The sequence below is a fragment of the Rhea pennata genome, unplaced genomic scaffold, assembly GCF_028389875.1.
Source record: "Rhea pennata isolate bPtePen1 unplaced genomic scaffold, bPtePen1.pri scaffold_33, whole genome shotgun sequence".
Taxonomy (NCBI): Eukaryota; Metazoa; Chordata; class Aves; order Rheiformes; family Rheidae; genus Rhea; species Rhea pennata.
In genome coordinates, this window is record NW_026907680.1 from 2,912,821 (window position 1) to 2,929,198 (window position 16,378).

General features: G+C 58.0%; 1 protein-coding gene across 1 annotated transcript in view; it reads right to left on the bottom strand.

Moving 5' to 3' along the window:
• Positions 1-15,357, bottom strand: part of LOC134154715 (transmembrane protein 209-like) — a 60,529-nt gene extending 45,172 nt beyond the window's left edge. The window contains exon 1 of the mRNA XM_062601394.1: positions 15,291-15,357. Coding sequence (XP_062457378.1) covers positions 15,291-15,357 — 67 coding nt within the window. The remainder of the gene's footprint in view (positions 1-15,290) is intronic.
• Positions 15,358-16,378: the final 1,021 nt, after the last annotated feature.

Here is a 16,378-nt window from a genome sequence, read left to right on the forward strand (position 1 = left end):
GTGACAATGTGGTTTTACAGAGGCTTTCTGTGCAGGCTGAATGCCTCCCCACAGCTGCTCAAAGCTCTTCTGGATGTAAGTCTGCCTTTTTCCACAGCTCTCCTTCTCACCCCTTTGCAAGCCTGGCCAAGTCCAAAGCAACCGCTTTCCCCCCACTGCCGGGTCCTGGGAGTTCTTTCCTGCTAGGCTTCCTCCAGAAGTCTTCCAGAAAGTCAGCCTTTCCTTGGGGTCTTTGTGTTAGGATCCCATTTGTCTCCAGGCCTCCTCTGGCCATGTTTGGGATTGTGGGGCAGTGCGTCCAACAGCTGCTCCTCAAGTTGCAGAAGACTCTCGGGGTTTGTCACAAAGTCATTGCAAGCCAGGGCCTTTGCCCAGGTCTCCAGTGCAGCCGTGTCATTCAGCCTGGGCTTTCTGGTGCAGCAGACCTCTGCTTGCCTCCCTTGACTTCTCCACTACGCAACAACTGCTCTCCTGCATCAGCCTCTTGGCTCTTGCCCTTGACAGAAGCCTGCCAGTGTTTCTGGCCATCTGCCTGTATTATTCCGCACCTGCTGGTCTGTAGAATGGAGGTGGGGGTGGCTGTGAGCAAGAGCGAGGGGTGTTTCCCTCTTTCTGAGTGGCAGCTTCTTCTCTGATTAGTGGAAACATGGTCTGCCCTTGTGGGCAGCAAGGTCCTTTTCTTCGTAGCATCTCACCCATGTCTCTGCCCTTTGCAGATGCCAGAGATGAGGCATTCAGTTCTCGCAAGCACCCAAACAGCGGCTTCCCTGATCCATTCTGGCTCTCTCATTGTCTTTCCAACGTGAGTACTTTGGTTTGCTCCTTTCCACCTGAGTTCCTGGCTCACCCAAAGAGCAGCTCCTCACTGCAGGTTTGGTCGAGATGTGTTACCAGAGCTAGTGAAGGCTGCTCAGGATGTGCTTGCAGAGCAAGTCTTCCGAGGAGTTGGACCCCCGTGTGCTGCAGCCATGCCCTGGCTTTGTTTGGGCTCTGTGTGGAGGTTCTGCTGAGCTCTGTGCTGGCTCCCACCTTGTGAAGGCCTTTGTTCCACTAGTGGCCCAGGAATGGAGGCTGTTCTTTGCAGATGCTCTGCCCTGAGCTTGGGAGGGATTGCAAGGGCTGTGGAGGTCTAGATTAGAATTTCCTACGAGGGTGGAAAGCTGGAGGAAAGGGGCCTTGTCTGATGTGCCTGCACAGGAGCCTGCTCAGGAGCTGTCAGACAGGCTGCAGTGTTGACCTGGAGGGTTTGCTTTGGAAAGCTGAGAAGGAGCTCTCTCCCCAGGGGTAGAGGGAAGGCCTGGAGCAGTGTGAGGAGGAAGCTTGTGGCCCTGCAGGCAGGCATGCTGGGCCCCTGCACTTCCTGAGGGAGTCCTGCAGGAGATGAGACCTGTCCTGCATATTCCCCCTTTGGGAAAGGCTGCTCTTCCTAGCAGCTGGGCCATGTGTCTGTGTGCCCAGAATTCACAGAAGCAGCAAAGGACATGCGGGGCCCTTCCTTGCGAGTGGTGTCTTTTTCTGGTTTACAGGTATGTGCTTGAGAGTGCCCCTCCAAGACCATCTGTGGGAGCTGTGAAGCCCACGTGGGAAGAGGAGAAGGGACTAGATGTTGCCAGCAGCAAGGAAGGTAATGGAGTGGCTGATGCCTGGCTGGGCTTTGCACCTTCTCTTTTGTTGGTCCTTGGCAGGGCATTGGAGCCAAGGCTGCAGCACCGTGGCTCGCCTAGCATGAGGCACTAGAGGCAAGGCAGCTCAGCCCTGATGGGGAGTCGACAATCTGCTCACTTGTGCCAAGACTTCCTTCCACCTTCAAAGCAATTCGTTCTGCCCTTGCCTTCTGTGTTTCTCCTACACATTCCCAAAGCACAGCCTTTGGCTTGACTGTGTGTTTTCTTCCCTTCTGATTGCAGAGCATGTATCTGGCCAGCGCCTCCTCCAGCGAGAGAGGCAGCCTGAATCCAAAGTGGTGGCTACCAATGTGGAAGAAGGCACGGTGGAGGAAGAGCCTCGAGGCAGGTGAGACATTTGGGGGAATGGCGGAGGGTGACCCTGTAGCCTTGTGTGTCTTGGAGGGTGATGTTTCCCTTGGACACAAGGTCCCAGCAAGCTCTGAATGCCTTTTAAGCTCTGCCACGAGGACTAGGCCTCCGTTGCTGGTTGGGCAGACAAGAGCAAGTGCCTGGCAGAGCCTGCTCTTGGCTTTCTGCCCCCGCTGCCTCTGCTTCCAGCTTCCAGACCTTTGGGCAACTCAATGTAATTGGTCCTTCGGGAAGAGGAGGGCCTTTTCCCCTAGCCCATAGATGAAAGTAAGGAGAATGCTGCTCATCTGTGGAGAGCAGGGCTGGGTGTCTCAGGGCAATTTTGGAGGCTGAGGAAGAGTCTGCATGCCCTTGTCAGGCCTTGTGAGGAGCTAAGTGGAAAAGCTCAACTGGTGTGAGGTGCAAGAGGGGTGTGCAGGGAATGCTGCTGGAGGAGAGGATGCCTTGGGTGAATATCTCCCCAAAGCTGTGGGGTTTCCCCTTGGGCAATGCCCTTCCTTTGACTGCCAGCAGCAAGGAGGAAGGAGGGTCATTTCCAGGCAGCAGTCAGGGGTGGCGAGCAGCAGGCTCGAGAGGGTGTGGCCATGGCTCAGGCAGCCCTTAGAGGCAAGGGCGAGTTGTTTGGGCACTTTGAAGAGGATGGGAAGGAGGGACATGAGTGCCTGAAGACGGAAGGACTGCAAGGGACAGAGCAGTTATTCCCGGTTCCCTTTCTGAAGCTTCCAAGAAAGCTTGTCCTTGGGGGCCACACCGCAGTGGCTACTGGAGTGCTCAGGACAGTGGGTAATGGTGTGTGCTGGAGCCTGTCCTTGGAGCTGACGCTGCTGCTCTCCTTGGTGCCTGGAGAAAAAGTCCTACTGTGGGCACCCAGAGCTTTCCCTCGGGCACGCTGTGCAGCCCTGGGTGTTTGGGTGGTGGAGAGTCTCTGTGTCACACTTCCCCACGGTGTGTATTTGCAGCATGCTGCCAGCAATTCAGCCTAGCTCTGCAAAGGAGGATTTAGTGGGCTGGAGGAAGCAGCTGCCAGAGGCCAGAGCGGGAGCTGGCGGGCCTGAGATTGGCTATCAGAATTCAAGAGAGGTAGGTGCTCCTGATGGAGGTCCTTCTTTTGGCAGCTTGCTTTCTGCCAAAGCATCGTGGTGTGGGCACTGGCTGGACAAGAGCCCTTCCCATGGGTTCCTCTGGGCCCTGCCTGACTGTCCCCGGGGTTTGCTGTCAAAGGCGCTGCTTGTGCTCTACTTCTGCAATGCATCTCTCATGACTCCTTCACTCTCCATTAACCTCTCCCAGCAGAGCCTCTGGGGCCCTCGCTCTAGAGCCGTGGAACTGCTAGGCCTTTCTGCTATAGCAGATGGAGAGATTCTGTTCAGCGGTGTGATTATTCAGATGCTTGGTTCAAACAGGAAAGGGATGTTCAGCCTTGCTGGGCTTCCCTTCAGGGTAAAAGAGCACTGACAGGGAAGGGTCAGAGCAGAGGCTGAGAAAGAACCTTCCCTTCTGGGAAAACAGAGCTGCCGTAACCCCCACTGCCCTCTCTCATCCTCCCTAGCAGGACTGCCCTGCACATTGCCCTAGAGTTTAGTGAGCTGCCTGCGCCTGCACTTGCCTGCCTTGACTTCCCAATGCTCTGCTGGATTAGCCTCTTTGTGCTTGCCCTGGACATAATCCTGCCAGAGCTTTTAGACTTTTGCCTATATTCTCCTACAGCTGGTCTTGTGTGGAATGGAGGGGCTGCTGTGAGCCACAATGATGGGTATTTCAGAGTTTCTGAGAGGCAGCTTCTTCTTTTCTGAGTAGTGGAAACTTTAGCTGCCTTTGCCAGCAGCAAGATTCTTTCCTTGGCAGCATCTCACCGGTGTTTCTCACCTTTGCAGATGCTGGAGATGAGGGACTCAGTCCTCGAAGCCAGCCAGAGGAGTGAGACTGAGGCCCCTTGTGCTCTTCCAAGTATTTTTCCAACGTGAGTACTTTGCCTTGCTTCTTTTCCCCTGACTGACGAAGGCAGCAGCCTCAGCACAGGTTTGATAGGGCTGCAGTGCCAGGGCTGGGGGAGGCTGCTCTGAAAGTGCTTTGGGAGCAAGACGTCCCAGCGGCTGCATCCCAGTGGCCTGCATGCATGCTCTGCCTTCATACAGGGTCTGTTGGAGGCCCTAAGCCAAGATTTATGCTGTCTCCCACCACGCAAGAGCTTTATTCTGGACTGCCTTGATGCCTTTCTCTGTCTTTGTCACTGGGTGCCCAGCAGCAATCCATTGCCCATCCCGGAACACAGAGTCCTTGGGGCCACGGGGCAGTGACTAATGTAGTCGGCAGCACAGCGCGTAATGCTGTGCCTGGGAGCCTGTCCTGGCAGATGACCCTGCTGCTCGCCTCCCTGCATGGAGAGAAAATTTCACTGTGGTTGTGTCCAGAGCTCTCCTTCAGGCATGACGTGCAGCCCTGGGTGTTTTGTTAGGGGGTGATCCCCGTTCCTGTGGATGTGACCCCAGTCAGTGGGACCCATGTGCTTCTGCTACAGAACTGCCTTCTGCGGTAGAAGCAGGTGCCCAACTTGTCAGGCTGAAATGGAGACCCTACTGCCCCTGTGCTCATGCCACCTCCCCGCGGTGTGTATTTGCAGTCCATTCCTAGGCACCCCAGAGTGCTCTGCCCAGAAGGCAGTGCCAGGCGGGAGGAAGCCATCAGAAGGTGGAGCACCTACTGAGTGGCCTGGGAATGAAGTGGACGAGAATGCCAGAGCGGTAAGTGTCACTGCTGGGGGCCCTTCTTTTCCAGCTTGCTTCCTGCAAACTCCTTGTGCTATGGGCGCTGGCTCACAAGAGCCCTTCCCATGGGTTCACTGAGCCCTGCCCGACATCGCCCAGTCCTGCCTTCAAAGGCGCCGGTGGTGAATGTAGTTTTGGAATGCACACACTGTTGCACCTTGCTCTCCGTGAACACACCAGCAGAGCCTCTGGGGCCCTCCTGCTGGTGGCACTGGAAGTGCTGGGCCTTTCTGTGATAGAAAGTGAAGAGCTTCTGCTCAGCTCTATCATAATTCAGATGCTTGTTTCAAGCAGGAAAGGGATGTTCAGCCTTTCTGGGCTTCCCTTCAGGGTAAAAGGGTGCTGACAGGAAGGCTCCCGGGAAGGCTCGGAGCAGAGGCTGGGGAAGAACCTTCCCTTCTGGAGAAGCTTCTGAGCTGGCTTCCCCTGCGCTTGCCTCCCTTGATGTCTCCGTTCTGTCCTGGATCAGCCTTTTGGCTCTTCCCTGGACAAAAGCCTGCCAGAACATTTAGCTCTTTGCCCATATTCCCCTGCAGCTGCTCTTGTGTGGAATGGAGGGGCTGCTGTGAGCAAGAGCAAAGGGTCAACGGCTGTTTCTGCAATTCTGAGAGGCAGCTTCTTCTCTGAAGCATGGAAACATGGGCTGCCCTTGCCAGCAGCAAGATCCTTTCCTTGGCAGCATCTCACCTCTCTTTCTCACCTTTGCAGATGAAAATACACAGGGATTCAATCCTGACAGCCACTAAAGCAGCTCCGATTGTGTCCCCTGCACCTCTTCCAAACATGTTCCTAAGGTGAGTACTTTCCCTTCCTTCTTTCCCCTCTCCCTGACAAAGGCAGCAGCCTCTCCGCACAGGTTTGTTAGGGCTGCATTGCCAGGGCTGGGGCAGGCTGCTCTGAAAGTGCTTTGGGAGCAAAAATTCCAAGCGGCTGGGTCCCAGTGACCTGCATGCATGCTCTGCCTTCATCTGGGCTCTGTGGGTGGGGAGAGGGTTCTGCAGAGCTCTGTGCTGCCTCCCACTATGCAGGAGCTTAATGCTTGACTGTCTTGATGCCTTTGTCCTTCTTCAACACTGGGTGCCCAGCAACAACCTATTGCCCATCCCTGAACCCAGAGTGTTCAGGTCTTATGTAGCTGACAGGACAGCAGGTAATGCTGTGCCTTGGAGCCTGTCCTTGCAGATGACCCTGCTGCTCTCCTCACTGCCTGGAGAGAGTCTCCCTTGGGCTCCTGGAGCTCTCCTTCAGGCATGACGTGCAGCCCCAGGTGTTTTGGTGGGAGGTGGTGCTCTGATGTGGCCGCAGTCAGTGGAAGCCCTGTGCTTCTGCTGCAGAATTGCCTTCTGCTGCAGGAGCAGGTGTGAAGCTGGTGAGGGCCAGGTGGGGACCCTACTCTCCCTGTGCTCATATCACCTCTCCGCGGTGTGTATTTGCAGGCCAGTGCCAGTCACCTTAGAGTGCTTTGCACAGAGTGCAGCAGCAGCGGGCAGGAAGAAGGAACGGAGAGAAGCCCGAGCACTAGTGCATGTCCTCTGAGCGAGGGCTGTCAGAGGTCTGGCGTGGTAAGTGCTCCTCATTGAGTCAGGCCCTTCATGTGCCAGCCTGCTTTTTGCCCAGGCCTTGTGCTATGGGCGCTGGCTGTACAAGAGCCCTTCCCATGGGCTCTGCTGAGCCTTTCAAGACTTGGCCCGGGGCTTGCCTTCACAGGCACCGCTTGTGCTCCAGGTTTGCAATATAGCTCTTGCTGCTGCGCCCTCCTTGAACACACCAGCAGAGGCACCGGGGTCCCGTTTTTGATTGCCTCTGAACTGCAGAGCCTTTCTGCGATAGAAAATTCAGTTTCTGCTCAGTTGTGTGATTATTGAGATGCTGGGTGCAAATGAGAACGGGATGTTCAGTGTGACTGGTCTTTCCTTCAGGGCAGTAGGGTGTTTGCAGGAAGGCGCATGGGAAGGGTCAGAGCAGAGGCTGAGAAATAATTTTCCCTTCTGGGAAAAGAGACCTGCTGCAGCCCCCACTGTACCCTCCTGTCCTCCCTAGCAGGACTGCCCTGCACATTGCCCTTAATCTTAGTCAGCGGCCCTCCCCTGCGCTGCCCTCCCTCAGTCTCTCCCCTAGGCAAGAACTGCTCTCCTGGATCAGCCTCTTGGCTCTTGCCCTGGACAAAAGCCTGCCAGAGCTTTTTCCCATTTGCCTGTATGTCCAGGGAGCAGCTATTGTGTAGAATGGAGGGGTTGCAGTGAGCAAGAGAGAAGGTTGTTTCTGCTGTTCTGAGAGGCAGCTTCTTCTCTGAACAGTGCAAACATTGGCTGCCCTTGTGAGCAGCAAGATCCTCTTCTTGGCAGCATCTCACCTGTGTTTCTCCCCTGTGCAGATGCTGGAGATGAGAGACTCGATCCTTGCAGCCACCAAAGCCCTCGATGTCCAGGCCCGTACTCCCCGCCGCCATATGTTTCCAACGTGAGTATGTTTGTTGGCTCCCTAGCCTCCAGTTTAGCAAGAGAGCATCTTCTCGGCGCAGGTTTGTTAGGGCTGCAGTGCCAGGGCTGGCGAAGGCTGCTCTGAAAGTGCTTTGGGAGCAAGACTTCCCAGCGACAGTGTCCCTGTGACCTCCGGGCATGCTCTGCCTTCATGTGGGCTCTGTGGGGGGCTTTGGCCAACTCTGTGCTGGCTCCCACCACACAAGGGCTTTAATTTTGGGCTGCCTTCATGCCTTTCTCCTTCTCTGTTGCTGGGTGCCCAGCAGCAATCCATTGCCCATCCCGGAACACCGAGTCCTTGGGGCCACGGAGCAGTGGCTAATGCAGTTGGCAGGACACAGGTAATGGTGTGAGTTGGAGGCTGTCCTTGTAGGGGACCCTGCTGCTCTCCTTGCTGCCTGGAGAGAAAGTCTCGCTGTGGGCACCCAGAGCTCTCCAGCGGGCACATTGTGCAGCTGTGGGTGTTTTGGCGGGAGGTGATTTCCGTGTCTGTGGATGTGATCCCCGTCAGTGGAACCCCCGTGCTGCTGCTGCAGAACTGCCTTCTGCTGCAGAGGCAGGTGCCCCCCTTGGGAGCGCTGCGTGGAGTCCAAACTCCCCAGCTTCCCCGGGCTCATGCCACCTCCCTGGTGCCTATTCGCAGGATGTTTTCCACCACCCCAGAGTGTTTTGCCAAACGGCCGGCACCAGGCACCTGGGAACAACCGCCACGTGCTAGAGTGCGAGCTGTGTGGGCTGTGAATGAAAGCGCTCCGAAGGCAAGACAGGTAGGTGCTCCTCCCTGAGCTCCTTTGTCTGCAGAAGCATTCTTCTCTGGGACAAGAGCCCTTCCCATGGGCTCTGCTGAGCCCTGGCTGACTTGGCCCAGGGCTTGCCTTCAAAGGCACTGCTTGGGCTCTAGTTTTGCAATATAGCTCTTGCTGCTGCGCCCTCCTCGAACACTCCAGCAGAGCGCCTGGGGGCCTCTCTTTTTTTCTGGCCATGGTAGTGCTGGGGTTTTCAGTGAGAGACCATGGAGAGTTTCTGCTCAGCTGTGTGATTATTGAGATGCTTGGTGTGAATGAGAAGGGGATGTTCAGCATGGCTGGTCTTCCCTTCAGGGCAATAGGGTGCTGGCAGGAAGGCTCAGGAGAAGGTCACAAAGCCTGGGACATGTTGCGGTGCCCCTTGCTCTTCTGCTGCTGGGGTGGCAGCAGCTGTTGTCCGGCGGGGTGCCCCAGGCCAGGTCAGAGCCAGGGGCCTGGTGATTGCCAAGGTCCTGCAGTCCCTGGATGCTGGTGAGGAGCATGTGGAGAGCAGCGGAGTGGACTTGGAAGTTGGGCACATTGCACAGTGTGGAGTTGTCTTGCAGGTGCAGGAGGGTGCTGAGAATCTGGCTGAAGAAAAGCCCAGTATTCAGAAGATCGTCCAATACCAGCTGGGAGAAGACAAGCAAGTGACCCTGAAGGTCTACTTCTCCTGCCTAGAGGAAGAGGAGGAAGGGCTGGACAGTCAAGAGGGGCCTTGCAAGACAGGGCAGGTATGTGGCAGCTCCAGGAGAAGCCTGGCAGAACTGAGGGGCAGTGAGGCAGCAAGGGGTGCCACTTGTAATCCCGGAGCCACTGTGCTGCCTAGAGCGTGCTGTGACTTTTTCTGACATGAGATTTATGTGGCTTAAAGCTTGTCACTAAGTCCCTCCTTGCAGCACTCAGCAAATGCCCAGCACTGCTGTGGACCTGAAGGGCTGTGGCTGCAAATGGGAGCAGGGTTGAGGGAGTAGAGGAGGATATAAGCAGGAGGGCTCTGAGGCCGAGTGAGAGAGACAAGGTGTCAGTGCGGCTGCAGCCCCATTGCCCCATGAGCAAGCCACAGGGCTGGCCTGGGCTCAGCCTTGCCTTCCAGCCAAGGGGCAGCTGTTGAGTGCTGAGAATGGCCTCCAACAGTGGCACCTGCAAGATCTGAGCAGCTGAGCGCAAAGGGATGCTTCCAGCATTGGTGTGCCCCTTTGCAAAGCTCTCCTTGACTGCTGAAGCCAAGACGACACAGGTACCTGCCAGTCCTGGTACCAGCAGCCTCCGCCACGGGCTGATGAGCTGTGTCCAAACAAGCTCCCATGTCCCATGACGGTGAGGCTGGCAACACCCTCAGAAGCTCCTGCAAACATCCCTGGCCCTCACGAGTCTGCAGTCTTCCTGGGCTTTCTGCCAGGGCAGAACACAGCCTGTTCTTTCTGCCTCCTTGTGCAGGGGGAAGAAGAGCCATGTGCAGAGACACAGGCAAGCAGAAGAAAGAGCAGCAGCAGTGGCAAAGAGACCAGCAGAGCCAGTTTTAGCAGAAGACGCAGCAGCAGTGGCAAAGAGCCCAGCAGAGCCAGTTTCAGCAGAAGACGCAGCAGCAGTGGCAGGGGCAGTATCAGCGGCAGTGTCAGCGGGAGACCCAGAGGCAGCGGCAGTGGAAGCCCCACTGCAAAAGAGAACGGCAGCCCCAGTGTCAGTAGCAGGCAGCGTGGCAGTGGCAGCGGGAGCCCCGGTGGCAGGCAGAGCGGCAGCCCCAGTGTCAGCGGCAGGGGCAGTGGAAGCCCCACTGTCAGACCAAGCGGCAGCCCCAGTGCCAGTGCCGGACAGAGTGGCAGTGGCACTGGAAGCCCCACTGTCAGAGACAGCGGCAGCCCCAGTGGCAGCGGCAGTGGCACTGGAAGCCCCACTGTCAGACCAAGTGGCAGCCCCAGTGGCAGTGCCGGACACAGCGGCAGCGGCACTGGAAGCCCCAGTGGCAGACACAGCAGCAGATCCACTGGCGGTGGCAGCGTCACTGGAAGCCCCAGTGGCGGGCACAGCGGCAGCCCAAGTGCCAGCGGTAAACACAGCGGCAGTGACAGTGGGAGCTGCAATGTTGGACACAGTGGGAAACCCGCCCGTAGCAGCAGTGGCAGTGGAAGCTCCAATGCTGGACACAACGGCAGCCCCACTGGCAGTGGCAGTGGCACACGAAGACCCAGTGTCAGAAAGACCATCAGTGGCAGTGGGAGCCCCATGGGGAGCGGCAGTGGCCACAGCAGCAGCCACAACGGCAGCAGCAGCAGCAGCAGCAGCAGCACTGCTTGTGAGCCACGCGAGCACCCAGGAAGTTCTCTGAAGCTGAATTAAACCAACTGCCCCAAGTCGGGTGGCTCTTGGCTGGGTGTGTGGTGAGCTCGTGCGTTTGCAGCGTGGGAGCTTTGGGGAGGCCTGAAGAGCAGAGCTGAGGAGTCAGGGCTCAGGGGCTGCTGCCAGGGCAGCTCGCCGCCGCGGTCGTGCTGTGGCTCTTTGGCTGCAGCTGTGGTGGCTGTGGCCTAGGGGTGTGCTGCGTCTTGTTGGTGCTGGAGAGAGGCGTGGAGAGGGCCGTGCCATGGCCAACGCATGTCCTGGGGCAGGGGGCCTGTGGCGAGAGGAGGAAAAAGCTGCTGTATGCCTCTGAGGGGAGGAAGTGCTTGAGCCTGGGCCCCCCTTGCTGGGGCCCAGTGCTGGCTGCGTGGTGGGAGGGAACTGCCAGCTCTTGTGTGTGTCTTGGGTGCCCTTGTGTGCTGGGCTTTTGCGGGCGTGAGAAGAAGAAGGCGGGTGCCCAGGGCCAGAAGGGGAAGCGGCCACCCCGGAGGCTTGGTGCCAGCAGCGTCCATGGCCACCTGGGCTGTAGCACCCGGGAACTAGTGGAGTTGCAGAGCCGGAGGGCAGGTAGGAAGGAGGGCAGCAGAGCCCAGAGGCTGGCCTTGAGGCGAGCAGGCTTCCCCTTCTGCAGAGACCTGCTAGGGGGACGCCAGGGGAGGCAGCTCAGAAGGGCAAAGGAGCTCAGGAAAGCTGGCAGGCCTTTAAGCTGCTGAAGGAGAGCCTCCTCCAAGTGCCACTCTGCTCCACCTTGACACTCCAGCAAGCCCAAGTCAGGGCAAAGCCTGCGGCCCCTCACTAGCAATGGCGATTCTGGAGGACATGGCTTCATCGATCCATCTGGTACATGTGCATCTGCAAATGCAGGAGCTTTGCTTGAGCACCTGCTCAGGGAGACTTTCATCAGCACTTCATGAGCATTGAGTCCCCTTCTCTCTGCAGACTGACAAGCCTCAGTAAGGATCCGCACCTCAGACCAGCTTCTAGCCTCTTTGTCCTCCACGCATTTTCCATTACCCCCACAGCAGGAGCTGCGAGAGAAAGCGCCCATCACAGAATCATCGAAGGGTGGAGGTTGGAAGGGGCCTCTGGAGATCATCTCGTCCAGCCCCCCTGCTCAAGCAGGGTCACCTACAGCACACTGCACAGGATCACACCAGGCAGCCTCTGAATGTCTCCAGAGAAGGAAACTCCACTACCTCTCTGGACAACCTGTCCCAGTGCTCGGTCACTCTCACCAGAAAGAAGTTTTTCCTCAGAGTCAGGTGGAGCTCCCTGTGTTCTTGTTCGTGTGCGCTGCCTCTTCTCCTAGCACTTGGCACCACAGAAAAGAGCCCGCTCCCATCCTCTTGACACCCTCCCTTGAGGTATTTGTAGACATGGGTAGGATCCCCTCTCAGGCTTCTCTTCTGGAGGCTAAACAAGCGCAGCCCTTACAGCCTTTCCTCCTTAGAGAGATGACCCAGCCTTCTAACCATCTTCATAGCAGTACAGGAACTCTGGCAAGTCCCGTGGAGAAGACTGCAGACATCCAAGATGCCTGTGCCCATTTTCTCCACAAACACGGAGGTTCTGCTTGCAGACTGCGGCTCACGAAGTACTTGAGGCCAGGGTTCCGAGAGCTGCAGCCCGCAGTGGGAGAAGAGGCCGTTGCTGTCTTTGGGCTCATTCCTCAGCTCTGTGCTTGCGTCCTATTTTCTGCCAGATTCTGCTCTTGCACCTCCCATCCCTGAGGGGAAGACAAATGGAACAAGCCTGCCCTTCAAAGGTAGGACTCTGAGAGACAAAAAGAGGTTGCTCTTGCAAACTAAGCAGCAAGCGGAGGAAGCCAGAGCTCCTGTGCTGGGAAACACGAGGCATTAGACAGATCTCATCCGAAGCTGGCGTCCTTTGATGGCTTTGCCATGGATGCCGAGGGAGTGAAGAGGCTTAGGCCAACAGCTTTGCAGAGCAGGAGCAGAGAGCACTGGCTCCAATCACATGGTGTTTCAGCACAGGCTGGAACAGCAGCAAGTAGGTGCAGAACAGCCAAAAATGCACTGATTGCCCCAACAGGGTCTTCTTCCAGCAGCCTGGGGCCTGGGAGCTTCCTCAGCCAGAGGCAGGAGACACAAAGCCTTTGCCTGCTTGGTCCTTTTAGAAGCGCACCCCCACCTTGGGCTGAAAGCACACCGTCAATGTGTGGCAGGGCCAGATGCGGCTCCTTGCTTGGCTTCTCTCTTCCTCTTCAAAGCACTTCTGCTGGGCTTCTTCTCACCTCCGCAGGGCAAGGAGATGCGGCTTTCAGCGACCTCTCTCTTGCCTCTCCTTCCTGACCAAGAGCTGTTCGCTCACAGCCTGTCCCGGTGCATGCAAAGTTCAGATGTGGTCATTTACTCCCCAAGGGGCCTCACTCCTCCTGCAGCAAATACCCTCTGGCACAGACCAGCAGGTGCGGAATAATACAGGCAGATGGCCAGAAACACTGGCAGGCTTCTGTCAAGGGCAAGAGCCAAGAGGCTGATGCAGGAGAGCAGTTGTTGCGTAGTGGAGAAGTCAAGGGAGGCAAGCAGAGGTCTTCTGCACCAGAAAGCCCAGGCTGAATGACACGGCTGCACTGGAGACCTGGGCAAAGGCCCTGGCTTGCAATGACTTTGTGACAAACCCCGAGAGTCTTCTGCAACTTGAGGAGCAGCTGTTGGACGCACTGCCCCACAATCCCAAACATGGCCAGAGGAGGCCTGGAGACAAATGGGATCCTAACACAAAGACCCCAAGGAAAGGCTGACTTTCTGGAAGACTTCTGGAGGAAGCCTAGCAGGAAAGAACTCCCAGGACCCGGCAGTGGGGGGAAAGCGGTTGCTTTGGACTTGGCCAGGCTTGCAAAGGGGTGAGAAGGAGAGCTGTGGAAAAAGGCAGACTTACATCCAGAAGAGCTTTGAGCAGCTGTGGGGAGGCATTCAGCCTGCACAGAAAGCCTCTGTAAAACCACATTGTCACCTCTTTGCCTTCAATGAGAAGCACACCAATGCCCTTGAAAAGAAGGGCCACGTTCTTCCCATTGGCCAGGCAGCAAGACAGAAGGTACACGGTCTCCTCCACGCAGGCCGCCACTGTTTTCCAAGGCATGGAGATGGCCACGGCTACGTGAGGATACTTGAGGGTCTCAGCTTTCCTGCGCCCTAGGCAACAAGCAAAGAGCAGCACAGTCACGGACGGAGCCCTTCAGCAGGCTCCCACACAGTGCTGGGCGCCTGAAGGTCTTGCGGCAGCACGGAGCTGCAGAGCTCTCTGCTTTAACCCCCACAAAAGCCCCCACAGGAGGCTCCTGTCAGCCCTCCCTGGCCCAAATTCAAAGCACTCTGCAGCCTCCTGGGACAAGGCTACCGCAGGGCTTCCTTCCCTGCACAGACACCAAGAGCGAGCCCTGGCCACCTCCTGGGAGCGGGAGGCAGGAGGGCAGGCCAAGCAGAGCAGCAAGGGGGCCAGCTGCCGGCAGAAGGCAGTGCACAGAGGAATGGTGCCGGCACTCAGGCCATGCTAGCTTTGACGAGCCTTAGCTGTGCCATGTCACACTGGCTCCAAAGGAGGAGGAAAACACATGGGCTGCACAACAGCCTTCCACGCTGCCTCTTAATCCATCGGTGTTAGGAAGCAATAGGAAGGACTTGTCCTTTTGAGCAGACGGCTGCTGTGGCATCAACGGGGAACAACAGTGGCAACTACACGGCACTGGAAGCAGCAGCCACAAAAGCCCCACTATGGAGCCACGCGTTCGAGCCAGTGCAAGAGAGAGACACACCGAGAGACTCTCGTTGGATTCTGCATTATAATGTTGTGACAATCAAAACACCCTGAAGCTCTGCTCAGCACCCGGGGCAGCAAGTCTCAATTTCTAACAGCCCCTGGGAAACAGCAGAGAGCCACAGCCCCGCGATGTCCCCAGGGGAAGCCGAGGTTTCAGTCTGCCTTCTTACCAGCAACAGAGGCCTCCTCATGGCTGAGGCCATGAAGATCCACAAGGTTGCTTGAGAGGCGAAATGCGGGTCTCTGAACAGTCAGAGGACCGTTCTTGCCAGCAACGACTTGTTTTGTAGCAACACTGAAGGTGCCAAGGGGAATAATTCTCACATCCTGCAGCCAGAGAAGTAGAGAGAAGCCTTAGAAGCATGGGAGACAGACAAAGAGAGAGTTGTTCTCCAAGCATGGCCACGGTGCTAGGTGCCCTGCCCATGGCTGGCATGCAAAGGGGCAAGACAGAGCCTTCTGGAAAGCTTGGCGGAAGCCCTGGAGAACTCCCTGAGAAGGCCATTCCCCATAGTTTCCTCCCCCTCCTCCTCAGCCTCCAAAGGCAACGTTGCCACCCCTCCAGCACACGAAGAAAAGGCTTTCCCAGAACAGCTCCCTTTCTGGCCTTGCACTCTGCCAGGATCTCCAGAGAGGGCCCAGAAAGCCTCCCACCCTTCCAGCAACCGCAGCTGCACTGCACATTGGGCACCTCCCTTTTGGGAGAAGTCGGTCTGGGGCACAGCTGTCATTTGCAGCATGCTTCTGCAGGGAGGTTGCTTCTGCTTGGAGAGGAGGGGCAGGACTATTGCGGCCCATGGCCCCGAGGGGTCAGTGCTGCTGCCAGCATGGGTATGGGAGGGGAGGGAGAGGATGGCACACCCACCTTGTTCAGCACAAGCTTCTCCTGGATGTAGTTGGAGACACCCTCCCAGATGGGCACGGCCACTGCAAAGCAAGGCAAAGACACGTCATGCCCCTTGCACCACAAGGCACCATCAGCGGAGGACCCTTGGGGCACCCCCAGACTGCCCAGGCCCCCCGCAGCCCCCGGGCATCTACAGCCCATCTTGGTGCTCAGCCTCTCGACAGCGATCCTGGGCAAGGAGGTCGCGAAGGCCTTACCCCGCGGGGGGATGATGGGCATCCGCTGCTCACGCTGCGTGGCGCGGCCAGCGTCCCGGAGCTCCATGTCCGTGCTGGGCGCTCTGGCTTGGCTGCGCAGCGGGAAAGTCCCTGCAAAGGCTTCCTGGCCGCTTGGCTGCTCCTGCTGCGCTCTTCAGCGCAGCCCCGCGCTGCCCCGGGCTCCCGTCGCCAGCTCCCGCTGGGGCTTGTCGGCTCCTAGCAGCACAGTGGTGCCCAGAGCAGCCCCAGCGCCTGCGCTGCGGCGGGCTGTGCGGGACGAGTGGGGAGGGTGCGTGGGCGGGCGGGAGAGGGCAGCGGTGGCTGTGACCCAGCAGGGATGTCCCCTGTGACGCCAGCCCATGTCACAGAGGGGACCGGGACCCCCGGGGCCCCCGGCCAGGGCTGGCCCTGCAGTGGGGAGGGGCTGCACGGGGCACTTGTGGGGCTGCCGTGACCCCCGCACTGGGGAGGTCCTGGGGCAGGGATAACCCCACCGGGGGACCGGCTGGGCTGGGTGCTGCGGCTGCACTCAGCCAGGCCATGGCCCCATGCGGGAAACCTGGCTGCGAGGGGAGGGGGGCAGTGGGGCACTGCACCAGCCTCCACCCATGGCGACACAGCACAGGCTGCGGCTCCTGCTGCCCCCAGTGCAAGGAAGTGCTGAGAACGGACCGATGGCAGGGAAACCTCCAGCAAGGCCTTGGCAGGCAGCAAAGCCCTGGCTCAGTGCCGAAGGAGAAGTTTCTTCCTGCCAGGCGTGGGCAGCTGGTGCATCCTGCCTCTGGGAATGTCCCCCAGAGCCCCCAGATGATGCCACACACGGGTCTGTGTCTCTCCACATTGCCCAGGGAGAGCTCGCAGGCACTTGCGCATGCCCTGGATCACCTCTGGCACCTCTGGTGTCACCCAGTGTTTCCATGGCAGCAGCTGACTCCCACCTTCCACCACCTTGGACTGGAAATGGGAGGGGGGACAAGGAGCTCGCACACTTCTGTGCACCTCTTTTGGGCACACGGCAGCTTAAGCAGGATGAATCCCACAACCGTCCTGGGGGTTGGTGGCGTGCATGGGATGGAGGTGTCTGCCCC